The following is an 18,984-nucleotide window of genomic DNA, read 5'->3' as shown; positions in this document are numbered from 1 at the left end:
GCAAGTGCTCTCAGCGGCACATGCCCACTCTGACCTCGTCCCCACCCCACTTCTGGCTGGGAGCAGCCACCGGCCCTCTCACGTGACCCAGAGCAAGCTGAGGCTCTGCCCACGCCCCCCAGATGGCCACGGAGGAGCTGGGACTTGAGTCTGGGTCTGCCTGACTTGGCAGCAGGTCAGCCCCTCACGACCCTGCCACGCACAACCCTGCCACGCACGACCTTGCCATGCATGACCCTGCCACCCGTGCGATTCACACCTGCAGCCTCGTGGAGGTGGCCAAGGAGCTCATCCCCTCTGCGCTCCTCACGTGCCATCCCGGAGCGTCCCCTCCTCCCTCTGTCTCTCTCTCTCTCTCATTCATCTCCCTGACCCCTCCCTCCCCTCCCGCCACAGCTCCTACCTCGATTTCCCAGGTGCAGTTGATGTTGGGAGGGTAGTGGCCCGGGTAGTAGGGGCTGCTAAATGTCCCGCGGGCGTCACGTAAGTAGCCTCCACAGCCTGAGAGGGAAGAGGAGAAGGGGCACGAGGACTGAGCACGGGCTGGGCCAGGCGGAGGGGCAGGCGGAGCGGCCTGAGGCCAAGCCAGGGCTCTGGGCTGCAGGCCTGGCCGCTGGCCACCGGGAGGCTCCACAGCCAGTGCGGGGAGGCGGCCGGCGTCGGCGGGGCTCCGGACCCAGGTGAAGGGCTAATGGCCTATGACTTAAGCTTCCAACTTCTGTCACCGACCTGGCCAGCCCACCACCACCTGCTGTCCCCTTCTCCCTCTGCCCGCCCCTGCCCCTGCCCCTGGCCCTCTCCCTGCCCCTGCCCCCACCCCTGCCCTCCTTACTGCTCATCTTGGGCAGCTGGAAGAACACGGCTTCAAAGCCAGGATGTCGCCGCTCCGTGTTGGTTATCAGCGTGACGAGCAGGACATTCTGGGAGGAGATGAAGGTCATGTTGTAGGAGGGGGGGTAGGTGCCACACAGCCTGTGGGGGGGCAAAAGAGGCGGGCGTTAGTGAGGGCAAACAGAAGCCACGCAGAAGGGGCCCAAGGACCCCACCCCTAACCTTGGGGCCCCTTCACAAAAGGCCAGCCCCACCCATAACCTCAGTAAGGATTTAATGAAAAGACCGTCCATTTAAAATAGCAAAACCTCAGAAACACAGACTGCCTAACATTACAGGATTCATTCAACTACAGGCTAACTAATAGCAAGAACAGGAGTCGTAACACTATGAACTACTAACACTCAGTGCTTTTATAGCCATTAACTCAGGTAGCTTCATAGCAACTCTACACAGTAGAGACGATTAGCCCCATTTTACGGGTAAGGACACTGAGGCATGGAGAGGTGAACTAACGATCCCGCAGTCAGTCAGTGTCGGGGCTGAATTCAAGCCCGGACACCAGGCTCCGGAGCCACGCGGCCAAGGACCGTGTCCTGCTGCCTCAACTACACCACGTCTGTCCCACCGGAAAATGAGGATCAGAGGCAGAATTACTGGTTCGGAAATCAAGGGTGGGGCAAACGTAGGTTTAAAATTGTGAGTACGTTGAAACGCAGGCTTTATTCTTGAATTATTCATTAATTGTTGTATTACTAGAGGCCCGATGCATGAAATTCCTGCAAGAGTAGGCCTTCCTTTCCCCGGCTGCCGGCACCGGCTTCTCTCTGGCACCCGGCACCCGGGCTTCCCTCGCAGCCCCAGCTTTGTCCGGAAGAACGGCCTGTCTAATTAGCATATTATGCTTTTATTATTATAGATTTTCCATATGAACAACTATAAACCTACTTTTGCCCTATCTTGTATGCTTCATTTTTATTTACTTTTTATTTCCCCTTCATTTTATTTTAAAGTTCATTTTTTAAAAGCAGATAACAAAACCGAAGGTGCTGTATAACCCTATATCCTATATAATAAAAGCCTAATATGCTAAGTGTCCGGTCCTCTGTTCAACCAATCAAAGCATAATATGCTAATGATATGCTAAGGCCGCTCAACCGCTCACTATGGCGTGCACTGACCACCAGGGGTTAGCTTGATGCTAGGGTCCAGCCAATTGGGACTGAGCAAGGAGCAGGCCTAAGCCATCAGCCCAAGGGCTCCCAGACTTCGAGAGGGTGCAGGCTGGGCTGAGGGACCCCTGCCCCAAAGTGCACGAATTTTGTGCACTGGGCCTCTAGTTTAAATATCATCACAAATAGACACTCACACAGCAGAAAAGTCTGGAAGAATAGACATCACAAAGTCAGCAGTGATTGTTTCTGGAAAGTAAGATTATGAATGATGTAGGTCCCCCTTACACATGCCTGTTTTCCACTCTTACTTTCCAGGAGATGTGTTTATCTGTAGTACCGTTAGTGAAGCAGGAGGGACAGAACCCTGCACCAAATGGGTGGAGACAGAGGTCCTGATGCTAAGCGGTGGCAGCAGATGGTTCCCGCTGGGTTTGGGCTTGAATCTTAGCCTGTCATTCATCCTGAGACGTAGGCAGAGCTGGGGAGGGGGCAGTCCGCCCGCCCGCCCGCTGCGCCTCGGAGGGCAGCCCCTGCCCGACCTGCGGCTGGCGGGGGGTGGTGTTCATCTCGCACCCCAACCTCCGTGGCAGGTGCGTGATGCCTTTCGAGTCCCCGCCATCCCGATGCTTTCGCACCTGGGACCTTGCTGACTGCAGAGAGGGCCCTCCCAAGGTCAGACCATTCCTAGGGACAGTCTAGACACACCCATGGCCAAGTCTTTCAAGCGCAAGCCAACCCATCCAGAGCCCACCCCGCGTCTCCTCCCTGGGGCTCCTACGTTCCTGGCCACCACCCACTGGCCTAATCGCCCTACAACCAGGCCCCAGCCCCGGAGAGACAGCCCCAGGCCCCAGAGCCCATTGGAGTTGCTTAGAGCACCTCCCTGCCTCGCCTTTCCTGCGGGAACCACACAGAACAGCACTGCCATGTTTGCTGCCGTGTCCTCGCCGCCCGACCACCCTGGTGCTTCCCCAGGGGGTCCTCCGTTTGGGAATTGTGAGTAACAAATTCTTTCCTTTCCTTTCCTTTCCTTTCCTTTCCTTTCCTTTCCTTTCCTTTCCTTTCCTCTTTTCCCTTTCCTTTCCTTTCCTTTCCTTTCCAAGGTTTAAAGGCTCCTCTCATATATATATATATATATATATATATATATATATATATATATATAAATATTTTTTTAATTGATTTCAGAGAGGAAGGCAGAGGGAGAGAGAGATAGAAACATCAATGAGAGAGAGAATCACGCATCAGCCGCCTCCTGCACACCCCTCACTGAGGACTGATCCCGCAACTAGGGCATGTGCCCTGACTGGGGATCGAACCTCGACCTCCAGGTTCATAAGTCGACGCCAGCCGAGCAACAAACTACCTTTTCAATGGCAGCCTCTCCCGACCTACAGGCCTCCACAAAACCGCGTTTCACCCCCGCAGGGCGCGCCTTGGCTCCGCAGGTGAAGGACACCCTGCTTACTGGTGTCTAGGGACCAATCGCCTCCTCACCACGGCCAAGGCAGAGACGTCACCTCCGCGGTGCTCCGCTGAGCTCATGCTGAGGACGGCGCCACACCCGCCCTCTGCTGCCTGTCAGTTCGCAGTGGCCTGTCACACACACTGTCTCCAACTTGGCCCAGAGGCCCCCCGCCCACCAGAGGCGCCAGCCCAGCTCCCACCTCTGCGCCCCGGGACACTCACTGCACCACCGTGCGGGGCTCCACGGGGCTCAGGGTGTCATACACCATGACCCGGTCATTGCCATGGGGGTCACACTCTGCGACATCAAAGCTTCGGAAGGTGAGGCTCAGCACGGAGTTGGCATCGCCCCGCAGGGTCCACTGGCAGCGGGCGAAGGCTGGGTAGGGGCTGTCAGGAAAGCCGGGCGTGGTGAAGCGAGTCCGCTCCCCCCATCGGGCGTGCAGGGCGAATCTGCACCTGTCTGTGGGAAGCAGAGGAGGAGAGGCAGAGCTGGGTGGAGACAGAGCCCCGTAGGGGTGCCCCCAGGGCCGGCCTCTCCAAGGCGCCCCAGGTTGCCATGGGCCTAGGAGAGACCAGGAAGCGGCATCTCGTGGCCTGGGACAGGCGAAGGGATGTGCTGGCTGTCACCAACATGTGACTTGTGGGGACGCCTGGATTGAAGGGCATCTGGCCACATCCCAACCCACCACTAGGAGGAGGGCCTGGTACTTACTGTCCTGGGCGGTCTGCACTGTTCTGGGGTCCGTGGCTGAAAAACAAGAGGGAGAATCGAGTATTTACTGGCCCGGCCTGTTTCCTCGTTCCTGCTTCCTTATTCCCCGGGGGAGGAGCCAGCAGCTCACTGTCTTATCTTCCTGCAGAGCAGAGCGAGTTCCTGCAGTGGTCCCCTGCGCCGCCCGGCCCGGCCCGCCAATGCCCACCCCCGGCAGCCCGCAGGCCCGCACTCACGGAAGGCCACCACCGAGGTCAGCAGGAAGGAGTTCAGGGTGCGGGCGCGGGGCGGCAGGCGGATGGCGCGCTCCTCGGCCATGACGCGCTCGGCCTCCTCCACCAGGTGGCTGGGGATGCTGAACTCCGACCAGTAGTAGGCGATGACGCTGCCCTCGCTGCGGAGAGGCCCGAGTCTGAGATGCGGGTGGGCTCTGGGCACCCGCTGGTCCCCACTCTCCCGGATGCCCGGTGCAGACCCAAACCCACATGTGGAAAGTAGCAAAGCAGCACCAGCACTCCGGAGCGGTTTACGTGGCAGGCCCCGGTGCCCTCCTGCCCGGTGCCCTCCTGCCCGGCGCCCTCCGTCAGAGAGACACGGCCCAGACAGAAGCTGTCACAGTTGTGGACAGAACAGGACTTGGTTCCCCAAGCCAGGGCCTCGTGGCTGCATCACCCTGCTGGCCACCAGGCACTTGTCCCCCTACAACAGCGCACAGATCCCATTCCCAGCACCCCCTCCCCCGCCCCCCGCCTTCTCCGCAGCACCCACCTGAAGGCAGTCACTGTCGACTCCTTGTAGTAGGGCCCCAGGACGGGGATCTCACTGTACAGTTGCTTCAGCTGCGGAAAGAGAGGAGGCTCAGTGAGGCCAGTCCCTCTGCCCCCAGCCCAGGCCACTCCCTCCGTCCTGGGACCTGGTGCCCCGCCGTGCCCCACACCGGCCCAGGGAGATGCAGCCAGGACAGGGCTCCAGCCCAGGACGTGACTCACCGCCTCCTTCACTTTGCTGGCCAGCTCTACAAATTCAGTGGAGTTCGGGTTCTCATAGGCGTCCAGAAAGTTCTCGTTTGTGACCCTCAGGTAGCCATTAAAGATCTTCTGGACCCGCACGTTCCGGTCTGTGCAAGACCAGGGAAGGAGAACAGTCAGAGGAAGTGACATCACCCCTGTCCGGTCCCCCAATGTCCACAAGCTGCCCTCAGCAGCCCTGGGGTGGGGGGTGGGGGGGTGACGATAAAGGGCGTGGAAATGGTGGGCCAGGTCCCCATGGGGTCCACCCCCATGCTCAGACCCAAGCATGAAAAGCAACAGAACTGCTGACAACCGGGCAGTGGGTGCCGGGAGGGGCCAGTGGACCTGAGCGCGATGGGCCAGCTCTGACCAATTCCTCACCCACCGCCCACTACTTGAAAGAGGAAGCGGGGGGCAGAGTCTTAGACCCTCCTCACCCACCCCGCTGCGCCTCCATTCTCTCCCTCGTGTCCATAAGACACGGGCCCTAGCCCTGACCGGTTTGGCTCAGTGGATAGAGCGTTGGCCTGCGGACTGGAGGGTCCCAGGTTCGATTCTGGTCAAGGGCATGTACCTTGGTTGCGGGCACATCCCCAGTAGGGAGGTGTGCAGGAGGCAGCTGATGGATGTTTCTCTCTCATCAATGTTTCTAACTCTCTATCCCTCTCCCTTCCTCTCTGTAAAAAAAATCAATAAAAAATATATATATTTTTAAAAAGACACGGGCCCGGGGTCAGTCCCTGAGGGAGGAGGTAGGCCATCCCCACGTCGCCCTCCCCAGAGCCCTCCTCCCCACCCCAGCTGTACTCACACTGGAAGTGCCACACCAGGAAACCAGCCGCGAGCGAGACCAGCAGGATCACAAGCACAGCCACGGGCACCACCCAGGGCCTGAGGCCTCCTTTCTCCACCTTCTTGGTGTTGTTGACCGGCAGGAACTCCAGGCCTTCCTCAAAGGCATGCATGCTCTGCACAGAGGAAGGCACAGCCGCTCAGACACTCTCCCGCCTGCCCCGCGGGCAAACCCAGTCACTGCAGCTCTCCACGTCCATGAACCCGCTCCGACACAGGGAGAGGCCCAGGAGTGGGGCCCGGCCCAGGGCCATGCCTGGCCACCAGGTGCCTCGGTGCAAGCTTCTAAAGGCAGCCCCTGCTCCAGCCCCCCCAGACCCAGGCCCCACCGGTCCCCTGCACCTGTGGGCAGCACATCCTAGTACACTGTACACCCTACCCAGTGGCCTTGCTTCACCAATGTTTAACCAGTTGGCCGTGCCACTGTGGAACAAGCCACCTTGCCTTCAGCCTTAGGGGTCCGAGTGAACGATTTCAAGGTGAGGAGGTCATGTCTCTATTGGAATCCACACTCGTGCTCAGACCCAAGAGCCGGGAAAACAACAAAATGTCCCACAGCCTGGCTGGCGTGGCTCAGTGGTTGACCTATGAACCAGGAGGTCACGGTTCGATGCCCGGTCAGGGCACATGCCCAGGTAGCGGGCTCAATCCCCAGCGTGGGGCATGCAGGAGGCAGCCGATCAATGGTTCTCTCTGATCATTGATGTTTCTATCTCGGTCCCTTCCTCTGAAATCAATAATAAAAGTATATTAAACAAACAACAACAACAAAAACACCTTCCCACAACCAGGATAGCGGCTTCCTGGAGTCCTCCCTGTAAAGGGGTATCAGGAAGTGGGGGGAGTGGGGAGAGCATGTGTGGATGGGGCAGGTGCGGGGCCAGCATGTCATGACAGGTGAACTTTTATAACACGTGACCTGCCTTTCTTCAATCCTGCAGAGGGGCCGTGTGTCGTGAAATTGAACGGTTCATAGGCTTAACTACCTCATATCCACGGCAAAAGGAATTGCAATAAAAGCGAGAGCCCACACCCCAAATTCCACAGATGTGCCATTTTTAACCGTCTCCAGATGTGGTTCTTCCGGTGTTAACCTCAGAACTCTAAATAACGTGCTTGAATGGACATTTCTTGGTTTGTCACATTTAAACCTTCTCTATGAAAGATTCTCCCCATTCCTGTCACATTTGGATACTTTTATCTCTAAATTTTTAGTTTCCTAACGGGTTGTATCTGTGACTTTGTGTAATATCGCACACAGGAACACACTCCATAGCTGACCTGACCATGGGAATCCTATCGCAGCACATAAATGTACCAAATCAACACGCTGTACACCTTAAACTTACGCACTATTGTATGTCAATTATACCTCAATAAAAATACATTTTAAAAAAAGATAAGAAACACACCCCAGAGGCAAACTGCTTGTTCTGGAATTTGTCCCCATATTTCTACATTATATGCCAGTACTACTATCTCTTGATTCATCTATTTAAAATATAATCAACTGACTTTCTTTATGATAATGTGGATTTCAATGTCCTTCCTTCCCTCTCACCCGACCTCTCCAAAGTGATAGGGCTAAAAAATTTTAAAAATTACATCCATACTGTTTTCATTATTAGTCTCTGAAAATACTGTTCACTATTGTTGCCTTCCTAGTACAACTATATTTTTGTTTTTCCTGCTGCAAATATTCTTTCACTGGGTTTCTTTTTAACACACACCCAAGTCTTTCCATACAATCGAAGAGCTGTGTAATACTCTTCTAATCCTCCACATGTAAAGTCTGTCAAATAGCCTCTCATTTCATTTTCCTCCTGGAGGCCTCCCTCCTACAGCCCTGTGTCCTTTCTCATAGCTATTGTCTGGAACCTCCTTCACCATCATCCTGGGAATTCCCTCCACCTCCCTCTTGTGTTAAAACCCGTTTCCTGGATTCTATGTCTTCATCTCTCCTGATCACTTCATTTTGGTGGAGCACATACTTCAGTAGCTTCCGGAGAAATGAGAGACTTTGGATATTCCTGAAAGTACCTTAATTCTGCAGTTATGGGTGTTGATAGTTTGGCTAGGTATAGAACTACAGGTGTCAAATAATTTTCATTTACAATTTTGAAGGTTCCATTGTTTTTTTTTTAGCTTTTAATTTGGCTTTTGAGACATAATAGTATACATCCATTATTTTTTATTTATGATTTTTCATCTTTCTCTGAAAGCATAGAGGATGTGCTTTGAATTGTGTGTTTTTTTTAAATTTCGTGAGCTGAAATCTCCACCTACCCTTTGAATTTGAGAACTCTTATCTTTGCGCCTGGAAAACTTTCTTGTATTATTTCTTAGATTATATCCTCCCCTTCATATCCTCTGCTCTACCTTTCTGCAATTTTTACTATATGTATCCATCTTGTTTCTTAATCTTTCTGCTGAGTTTTTCATTTCTGCTTTAAAACTTTAATTTCCAAGAGTCCTTTCTTGTTCTCTGAATTTTACTCTTCTTGTTCTCTGAATTTTGGGTGGACAGTCTTCTCGTCTTTGTATTTCTACTGAGTGCCTTTTCTCTTTCATGTTGAAGGCTTTTCCCAATGCCCGAGGGTGCTCAGTTGTTCATGAGTATTTAGGAATGAGGTCCGCAAGGCTGTTTAGAAGCTTTGTGTGAATGGCTTGGCACAAGTGGCTTTTTTACTGGACATTCCCAACAGTTAAGCTATCGCAGATCTTTTCTATGGGGTGCTTTAATTGCTCCAGAGGATATTTTTTTAAAATCTCTTGGATGGAGCAATTTAAACCCAGCCACTAACATTCCAGAACATGTGAGAGAAATCAATTTCCCACCCCTGATGTGGGACTGGTGGGATGGGGTGTTTTTGCTTGGGACAGAAGTGGAGATCTGAGGACTTCTAACAATGTCCTTCCCTTCTCACCTCTATCTCCTGTGACACCAGAGCCCAATTCCAGAGTCTGGCTGAGGATATTATCAAAGAAATACGGCTCGCCCTAACCGGTTTGGCTCAGTGGATAGAGCATCGGCCTGCAGACTCAAGGGTCCCAGGTTCTATTCCAGTCAAGGGCATGTACCTTGGTTGTGGGCACATCCCCAGTGGGGGGTGTGCAGGAGGCAGCTGATTGATGTTTCTCTCTCATCGATGTTTCTAACTCTTTCTCCCTTCCTCTCTGTAAAAAATCAATAAAAGCCCTAGCCGGTTTGGCTCAGTGGATAGAGCGTCGGCCTGAGGACTCAAGGGTCCCGGGTTCGATTCCGGTCAACCATGTACCGTGGTTTCGGGCACATACCCAGTAGGGGGTATGCAGGAGGCAGCTGATCAATGTTTCTCTCTCATCAATGTTTCTAACTCTCTATCCCTATCCCTTCCTCTTTGTAAAAATCAATAAAATGTATTTTTTAAAAAAAGTTTAAAAAAAAATCAATAAAATATATTAAAAAAAAAAAAGAAAAGAAATACGGCTTGATCCCCGGTAGGGGTGTGCAGGAGGCAGTCGACCAATGATTCTCTCATCATTGAAGTTTCTATATCTTGCTCCCTCTCCCTTCCTCTCTGAAATCAATAAAAATATTTTAAAATATATAAAACATTGCTGAGAGAAATTTGAAAAGACCAAAATAAATCAAGCAACATCTCATGTTCACGGATTGCAAGAGTCAATGTAGTCAAGATATCTATTCTCCAGTTTGTCCAGAGATCCAATATAATCTTGATCAAAATTTCAGCCGGCTTTCTGATGAGCTCTCTGCTCTGAACTTCATGTGGAAATTACAGCAGACCATGAAAAGAAGAACAAAACTGGAGGACTAAAATCACCTGATCATGACTTACTATAAAGGCAAGGCGTGTTTTTCTTTAAATTTCAAAAACCATCTATTTCATTTCCAAGAAGGATGCTTTATTCTTTGATGGTTACTTTATTGGGCAGTCTTTTTTTTTATTTTATGAACGCACTACCTTCTGGCCCTTTCTGAGGTTACCAACTAGGTATTTATATATATCTCTACATGTCGTCATTCTCTTCAGAACTTTGTCCTTCTCTTTCAGGCTGTGGGTTTTCTTTCAATGGCCAATGGTCCTTGGATGTCTAATCATATTTAAAGATTTAATTAAAAAAAATAAGGCTTTAGAGCTAGACTCTCTAAACTGTATAAATGTGTGTATGTGTTAGAAAAATAAGGCTTTAGAGCTAGACTCTCTAGACTGTATAAATGTGTGTATGTGTTAGAAGAAATGTGAGAAAAATGATTGTTTATTGTTTTTCTTTTCAATGTACAGAGTAATTTCACAACTATTTTCTTACTTGAGCCTCGCAACAATCCTGGAATCACTCACGAGTAGTGCCACCACCCTGTCCTACAGACCAGGCCGGAGAAACGAGGACTTGGCAGGACCACACAGCCAGGCGGTCCTGATCTCTGCCTCCCAGAGTGGTCAGCTTCCAGAACTCAGGAAGCAAGTATTCAGGGAAGAGGAAAAGTAAGCCCCATGGACAGGGCACCCCAGGGCGGCCCAGGCCTGGCCTTGGAGCAAGGCCATCAGCCGTGGGACAGGCTCAATGGCAGAGCCTTGATGGTCCCTGCAGTGTGACCGCTGGGCTCCACTCAGCCCAGAGATGCTGTTTAATCAGTAATTAGACTGTTTCCTTTTATGGCCTTACTCTCTGCTCCATTTTTAGGCATGTCAGAGATTACCTGGCCTAGCCCAGTGGTTTTATTGATAAGGAAACTGAGGCGGAGAGGGAGTGACCTGTACAAAGTCACAAAGGTAGTGAAGTCAGGAAAGCAGCAACGCCAGGCCGAGAGCCACGCCCTTCCACCACAGACGAGTTTCAGGCATGCTCTGGTGGCGGAGGGGGCAGGGAGCTCCATCCATTCGGCTTGGCTACACACACAACCACCCCGTCCACATAACAATCTCTCTGCGGGGCCACGGAGCCAATGGGAGAGAACGCATGCCGGTGCCTGCTTTGCCTCTTCTTGCTCTCTTTCGTAGAAGCAAACACACTGGCAGGTGTACACACAAAACCCAGCGCTGTGAAGCCAGATGCTTGCTTACTACAAACAGACAGAAAGGCCAATTGCCACCGGCCAGCCACAGGCCCCAGACACCCAGCAGGGCTCAACGCCAGCTCAGACAAGAAGCCAGGAAAGATTTCCTGGAGGACAGGTGGGCGTGAAAAGCTTGGGGGTACATGAAGAGTGAAGAACCTGGAGGGGCCCTGACCGGTGTGGCTCAGCGGACAGAGCGTCGGCCTGCGGACTGAAGGGTTCCAGGTTCGATTCCGGTCAAGGGCATGTACCTTGGTTGCGGGCACATCCCCAGTAGGGAGTGTGCAGGAGGCAGCTGATGGATGTTTCTCTCTCCTCGATGTTTCTAACTCTCTATCCCTCTCCCTTTCTCTGTAAAATAGCAATAAAATATATATTTTTTAAAAAAGAACCTGGAGGGATGAAGGGGGATGACCCAAGGGGCAGGTTGCAGGGACAGGGTCAGATGATCGCCATTCCCATCCAACTTGTTATTTCATTTACTTATGTATTTATTTATTGCCATCCAACTTATTAGAGGGATAGAGAGGATGGTCCAGAAATCCAGGAGCATGCAGAAGCCCTTCAGTATCCTATTTCCTGTTGCTCTAAGCACACCAGTGCAAGCGACTCCTCTCCTCCCCGAGGCCAGTGGTGGTCCTAATGAACGGATGTACAAAAGCTATTTTGGACACAAGAAAGACCCTTGTCGCCCCGGACTCCCATGGAGTAAGAAACTCAGCAGGGCTGAAAGCTCAATGCTAAGCAAACAAAGCCGTGTCCACGTCAACCAAGCAATCCTCCCTCGCCAGAGGGACCGTCTCCTGGGTCCCAGGCACACGCTGGCAGGCCTGCCACCGGCTCCCAACCCTCTGGGGCCCATGCTCCCACCGGCTCTAGGACCAGTGAATCCAGAGCTACACTGTCACCGGTCGCTGAGAGTGTGTCACTGGAGAAAAGCAACTGGTGAGTGCTGACATTTCTAAATGGCAAAAATAACACTAACTGCCCGGCCGGCGTGGCTTAGTGGTTGAGCGTGGACCTAGGAGCCAGGAGGTCACGGTTCGATTCTCGGTCAAGGGCACATGCCTGGGTTGCGGGCTCGATCTCCAGTAGGGGGTGAGCAGGAGGCAGCGGATCAGTGATTCTCTCTCATCATTGATGTTTCTCTCTCTCTCTCTCTCTCTCTCCCTTCCTCTCTGAAATCAATAAAAAAAAAAAGTTAAATAAATTTAAAAAATAACAACAATCCGCCGAAACCGGTTTGGCTCAGTGCATAGAGCGTTTGGCCTGCGGACTGAAGGGTCCCGGGTTCGATTCCGGTCAAGGGCATGTACCTTGGTTGCGGGCACATCCCCAGTAGGGAGTGTGCAGGAGGCAGCTGATCGATGTTTCGCTCCCATCGATGTTTCTAACTCTCTATCCCTCTCCCTTCCTCTCTGTAAAAAATCAATAAAATATATTTAAAAATAACAACAATCCGAAAATCCATGCAAGATTCCCAGGTAAGCAGATGAGGAGTAAAGAAATCTTCATGCCAGATGGTGGTGTGTGTGTTTTTTTAAAGATCGTTGCTCATTTGGCTAAGGTTGGGTGTGACCTGCTGGGAAGGGGAATGAACCTGAAAAACAGAAAAGGTCACTCAGAGTCCTGGGAGGTGCCGTGAAAGACCATCACACCGCAACTGGGAACCTGCTTTTGCTGCTGGAGACCAAGGTCAAGGGGCAGGGGTGATGTCACTGGCTGGAGACAAAGGTGTGCTGCTCAGACCCGAGACTAGAACAGGGTGGCTGGCTCCACACGCCACTGCCGATTCTGCCGTTGATTTGTGGCAGGTGCTGTTCGCGTATGGGTCCGGTGACTCAGTGCACCCGTCACCAGACGGGGTGGATTTCAGCTCCATGATGTCATCACTGTCACTATGGTCATTAGGGCCACACAATATCCCTGAGAGTGTTCAAGCAAGAAAGGACCGTCTGAGCATCTGCAATGGTTCTCCAAGGAGAGGAGGTGCTGTGTTCTGCGGCCCTCGAAGGCACGTGCCTGCCTCTACAGGGAGAAATACAAAGCCAGCATAACTCTCACATCCCCTCTCGGGTGCCAGGCCCCTGTTAGATCCTGGCCAGAGTCCCCAGAAACACGGGCCACCTAGGACGACAGCGCAAGAAACGAATTCCAAAAACGAACACTGCCTTTGTCTTCCCGGGCGATGCTGAGCACAGTAGGGCCGCACAACATTGAGATTCCAAGGTGAAACTGGAGAAAGGCCTCTTTTTTAAGTAGCTGATTATGAGGGGCCCGACTTAGGATGACTCACTCTACTTCTTTTTTTTTTTTTAAATATATTTTATTGATTTTTTTACAGAGAAGAAGGGAGAGGGATAGAGAGCTAGAAACATCGATGAGAGAGAATCATCGACCAGCTGCCTCCTGCTCACCCCCCACCAGGGATGTGCCCACAACCAATGTACATGCCCTTGACCGGAATCGAACCTGGGACCTTTCAGTCCGCAGACCGACGCTCTATCCACTGAGCCAAACCGGTTTCGGCTCACTCTACTTTTTAAAAAATATATATTTTTATTGATTTCAGAGAGGAAGGGAGAGGCAGAGAGAAATAGAAACATCAATGATGAGCGAATCACGGATCGGCTGCCTCCCGCACACCCCCTACCAGGGATGGAGCCCACAACCCGGGCATGTGCCCTGACGGGGAATCGAACCGTGACCTCCTGGGGCAAATATGTCTCCCTACTAAAGCCAGCACCCACACCTAGGACACCTCGGGCAGCTGTGGACAGAGAGCCGCAGCCCATACGCAGGTTCCCGGGAGCAAGACTTCAGCCATCCTGCCGCCGTTGTAGCCCCGGCCCAGCGCAGTGACCAGCTGAGAGGACACTCTGTTTGTTCATCACAGGATAACCAAAAGGATACAGGAGAAGAGAAAAGAACCACATCAGAATCCTCCGCCCACTCAGCAGCCCCAACAGCCGATCTCAGGAGAAGCCCGAGTCTCAGGATCCCATGGATGGTGCCACCCCGGCGTTTCCCGACCGGCCTGGGCACGCAAAGTCACAATAAAAATGAAGCGAAGCGAGCAACGTGCTTCCAGCATCCACATTCCCAAGCCCCTCTCTGGGGAGAGGCAGACACGGCAGCCAGGAGCGGGGCCAGGTTATTCTTAGGAACTTCAAGTCCCAGCAACTCAGCCTTCGCTTCCCAGAAGCGTAGGCTGGGCTCGCCCACGTCCCACCACAGAGAGAGGCGCCAGCGGGTCAGTTTCAGTTTCAGCTGGACCGGGTGGATCTTGGCTTCCAGGCCTGGGGCCCTCCCACAACAGGCCCTGGGCATCCCTGGGTCTCCTAGGCGGCCACCGGAGTTCCTCGGACACACTACGCCCAGCCAAGGTGGGGTCAGCTGGTGGTGGACTTCGGAACCTGCTGCCTCTTGCTGCCCAGCCTCTCACACTTGCCCTTTGACCCGTCACTGTCCCCCCACCAGAAGCAGCAGCCCAGAATTACCTGAGATCCGTGGCCCCGAGCCATCCAGGGGAACAGAACGCTGACCCCCAGCTAAGTTCCCAGGGAAGGAAAGGAGTCAAACAAAGCCGCACACCTGGTCGGGGCAGGAAGCGAAGTCGCGGGGGCCTGACTCAGCCAACCGGGCACCGTGTCAGCAAGAAACCCAGGGCTGGGCCCCTGCCAGCCAGCATGGCTCCCTCCCCAACTCCCTGCACTGCCCAGGCCCTGCCCACAGAGCAGGGTCCTGGGACCACACACACCTGCAACACGACCCCCAAAGGGGACAGATCACAGACTGGGGAGGACCCCCGCTGCAAATCCCTTCCTTCCCTTCTGAGGGATCGGGGTGGGTGGGACCTACATGAGGTGTGGGGCCTGGGAGCGCTGAGCCATTGGGGCAAATAGGCCCCACTGTGCCTCGTTCTCCTCTCTAAAAAGTGGGTTAATAACCCCTTGCAGCCTTCTAAGTGGAGGTGTTGTAAAAACAAATTACCTGACTCATGCTAATGACAAGGGCCTACCTACGGTCTCCCTTCAGTTTTGATTTCTCCACCCACCGTCCATCCATCTGGCCAAAGCCAAGCAAGGCCCCTTCCTCCCTCTGGTCTTGCGGAGCAGCTGGAGTTCAAGCTAAAACATTCAAACAAAACAAAAAAACAAAAAAAAAACACCCTTAACAGCACAAGTCTGCCTGGAGGCCTCATACAGGAAGCCCCTGGGAGCCACAAACCAAGGCCAGCCCATCCATCCCTGCACCCAGAGGGCCTCGTCCTGCTGCTGTCTCCCCTCCCTCTTCTCCTCTCCCCTCCTCCCCGCTGCGCAGAGGCCAGCAGGGACTGCAGGAGGTGGGGAGGGGAGGGGAGGAGAGACAGCCCTCCTTGGGGTCTTGTCACCCATTCTTGGACCTGAGGCCATTTTCCCAGCAAAGCCAGGGAGTCTGCCCGAGCACGCTCCGGGTCTCGGTTTACACATCTGATCTAGGGGTGCTGACGGCCCCCACCTCTCACCCTGCCCCCAGCCAAGAGGGCCCCAATCCTGCATGAAACCAGGAGGCTGGTCCCCTCCTGCCCACTCAGAAGGACTCCTCTCACCACCTACCAAACCTGCCTGCCCTTGAGGACACAGCCAGGGCCACGCCCCAGCGGGAAACCTCTGCGGACCACCTCAATCCACAGTACGTTCTCCTGGGCCCGCGCCTCCCCTATGGCCTGCACCACCCACTTGGCATCGGTGATACCCCACTGCCACGGTGAGCGGCCCAGGCAGCCCTGGGAGGTCAGGGTGCCCCGGTTCCTACTTGTTCTGCTTCTTTCCCCAGTCCTTTACCCTTGACCTTGCCAACGTTAGCAATTGATTGGTTGACTGATTGATTGACTGATTGATTGATTGCTTGAAAGACGTCTTTCTCCATAGCCAGGTGTAAAGAGTGTACCCAAAGCAAGCTGGGGACTTTCCGAACTTGTGTCGGTGCTGGAAGGGGAGAGAATACTCAGCTCACATCCTAGTTCTGCTTACAGCACCCCCAAATTTGGTCTCTTCGAGTCTCTTCCTCTCCCAGTTAAAAGCTACCCCCAGGACACATCCTCTTTTGTAATTCCACCAGAGAATTCCATCTAGCCTCCAAGTTCACCCTCCATCCTCTGCCCCAACGCCCCGCTGCCCCTTCCCTACCCTTCCCTGCCCTGGGCTCTTGGGTCTGTCCTCACTTGCCAGAGGTCCTCTTCCCGGCCCCCGACCTTCCCACCTGCCCCAGCGCGTCACCAGACAGGAAGCAGAAGAAGCACCCGCCTGCAGCGACCACCAGGCAGATCCCCCCAGAAACCCAGCAAGAGGAACAAGAAGTAAAGGCAGCGCCGTGTCACTTCCTTCTCATCCTTTTGCTCGAGCCCACATTTTGATTCCACAGGCTAGTTCTCTCTGAATTATTGACCATTTTGTTGAGATCATGACAGAATCATGTGCAGTTTGTGAGAAATAACACCAAGGGGTCCCTCGGACACTCTGCCCAGGTTCCCCCAATTCTCACATCCTATGAAACGATATTACACGACCACCACATTAACGTAACCCATGGATCTTAGTCACGTGTCCCATTTTGCTCGCGTTCCTCTGTGTGCCAGGGTTCAGTTCCATACGCTGTTATCACGGGTGTCGTTTCTTGTATTCACCCACCGGCAAAGTGGAGATTCTGACCCTCTTGCTGCCTGGGTGTGACCATGCCCACCGCCCTCCTGGCCCCTCCCCACTAACCCATCTTCCAGTCCTAAAGCTGTCCTTTCAAACGTTATAGGAATGAATTATCCAGGATATAAATGTAGGGATTGCTGGCTTTTTTCACGCAGCAAAATTCCCTGGAGCATGACTCAAGTCGCAGCACGCATCAGTCGCTTGTTCCTTTTTACTGCTGAGTAGTATTCCACGAGGCGTCTGTTTAACCTTTTTGAACAGCCGTGTTGGTGACCCCGGGATCTGCAGAAGTCAGTGGAAGAGCCCCAAGCCCACGTGCCTCCTGGCACTGACTGCATTAAAAAAACATCTCTCCCACCTCCTGCGTAGCTCCCAGGCAGGTCGGAGCACACTCTAAGTGGCTGTTTGGGTGAAAGAACTGAATACGCAAACAGGAAAGAAAGCACCACCACAAGGGAGGGGGCCTGGGGACCCAGGTCCAAGGTCACAACCCAGAACCCTGTGGTGGAGGGAGGTGACAGGATAGGAGCCCGGGGAGAACTGCAGAACCATATCCTTGGACTTGGGTTCTTAGAGCTGGGACAATTTGTAGCCATCATCCCATCTCCCATCCCCCCACGGCCATCCTTTCTGGGGGAAATAGCATTTTCATTTGCTGCCAACATGACAAATCCTTCCTCCCCCAGGTGCGATCCGCATCACAATGCCCGGCACGTGAGTGTGGCAATGGGGCCGGCCTAACTCCTGCAGCTCAGGCAGCTCCCGAAAATACTTCCAGGTCCCCATGCTGAGTCGGCTCCTCCTCTCGCTCAACTCGCTCAGCTCAATCATCTAGACATCAAAGTGTTTCCTAAGCCTCTGGCCATCTGGCCCAACCTCACAGCACTATTAGCGAGCAATATTCCCATGAAGACCTGGAAACCAGCACTCCACAGCATAATCCAAATGAGGCCTGACCAGCGTGGTCTCCCTGGGAGCAGGTCATCAGTTACCCACCTTCTCCTGATCCAGCTATTGCCATTAACATATTCAATTAGCACACACACACACAAAATAAAACAATGAATAAGCAAGGATACAGCCACTTGTTGCAAACTTAGGCAACAATCAAAAATGGTTTTTAAAAGAGTAGGTAAGCCCAGCCAGCATGGCTCAATGGTAGAGCGTCAACCTAGGAGAATGGTTCGATTCCCAGTCAGGGCACATGCCCAGGTTGCAGGCTCAATCCCCAGTGTGGGGCGTGCAGGAGGCAGCCGATCAATGATTCTCTCTCATCACTGATGTTTCTATCTCTCTCCCGTTCCCTTTCTCTCTAGAATCAATCAAAATATATTTAAAAATAAATGAAAGTAGGTGATATGTGGAAAAACTGCCCAAGAAACAATGTTAAATGAAAAAAAAAAAAAAAGGTCAGAAAGCTCATAGGCCCTTCCCATCATTCTAAACACCTCAGGTGTCTCCTCGGAGAAGCCATCCCAGTCTCAGTCTCAGGTAACCCACCTGCTCCTTAAGACTGGGGGGAGATAGAGGCTGTCTCTGCTCTACAATCAAAGTTAATAAGTGTGTGAATTAATTTATTTGACCATGTCTTTAGTTGCAGAACAGGAATGACATTGTGATTCCATTTGGGGAAGAAGAATCATGTACACATGTACTGTATATTAATATCCAAATAAGTACATGTTTGTATATGCATAGAAGACCTGTGGGAGAATATAAGGCAAACTATAGAGATTATAAAATCTGGAAGAGAGCCCGGCTGGTGTGGCTCAGTGGTTGAGCGTCGACCTATGAACCAGGAGGTCACGGTTCGATTCCCGGTCAGGGCACATGCTCGGGTTGCGGGCTCGATCCCCAGTGTGGGGCGTGCAGGAGGCAGCCGATCAATGATTCTCTCTCATCATTGATGTTTCTATCTCTCTCTCCCTCTCCCTTCCTCTCTGAAATCAATAAAAATATATATTTTTTAAAAATCTGGAAGAGAGAATTTCAGAGAAGTTCACCTTCTATTTTGTATATTTCTGTATTGCTTGTCTAAAAAAGAAAAACAAACCAAAAAACCCTTAACTTTTGTAGTAAGGGGGGGGAAAAAAAATCAACTTCCTTCAGAAAACATGCATAGGATAGGCAATACCAAGTTAATAAAATGCTCCTCTAGGGTATTTTCCCCAGATTAAAATTCTTTCTA

General features: G+C 52.5%; 1 protein-coding gene across 1 annotated transcript in view; it reads right to left on the bottom strand.

Moving 5' to 3' along the window:
• The window catches only part of ST14 (ST14 transmembrane serine protease matriptase), a 38,055-nt gene that overhangs the window by 13,094 nt on the left and 5,977 nt on the right, over window positions 1–18,984 (bottom strand). Inside the window, exons 2-9 of the mRNA XM_008142854.3 lie at window positions 6,010–6,166; window positions 5,178–5,305; window positions 4,957–5,027; window positions 4,425–4,582; window positions 4,189–4,224; window positions 3,696–3,936; window positions 833–972; window positions 404–501 (exon numbers count right to left, since the gene is read on the bottom strand). Of these exons, the coding sequence (XP_008141076.2) occupies window positions 404–501; window positions 833–972; window positions 3,696–3,936; window positions 4,189–4,224; window positions 4,425–4,582; window positions 4,957–5,027; window positions 5,178–5,305; window positions 6,010–6,166 (1,029 nt within the window). The remainder of the gene's footprint in view (window positions 1–403; window positions 502–832; window positions 973–3,695; window positions 3,937–4,188; window positions 4,225–4,424; window positions 4,583–4,956; window positions 5,028–5,177; window positions 5,306–6,009; window positions 6,167–18,984) is intronic.

This window comes from Eptesicus fuscus, chromosome 23 (assembly GCF_027574615.1).
Source record: "Eptesicus fuscus isolate TK198812 chromosome 23, DD_ASM_mEF_20220401, whole genome shotgun sequence".
Taxonomy (NCBI): Eukaryota; Metazoa; Chordata; class Mammalia; order Chiroptera; family Vespertilionidae; genus Eptesicus; species Eptesicus fuscus.
Note: the sequence above shows the minus strand (reverse complement) of the source record. Positions and strands in the feature narration are given on the sequence as shown.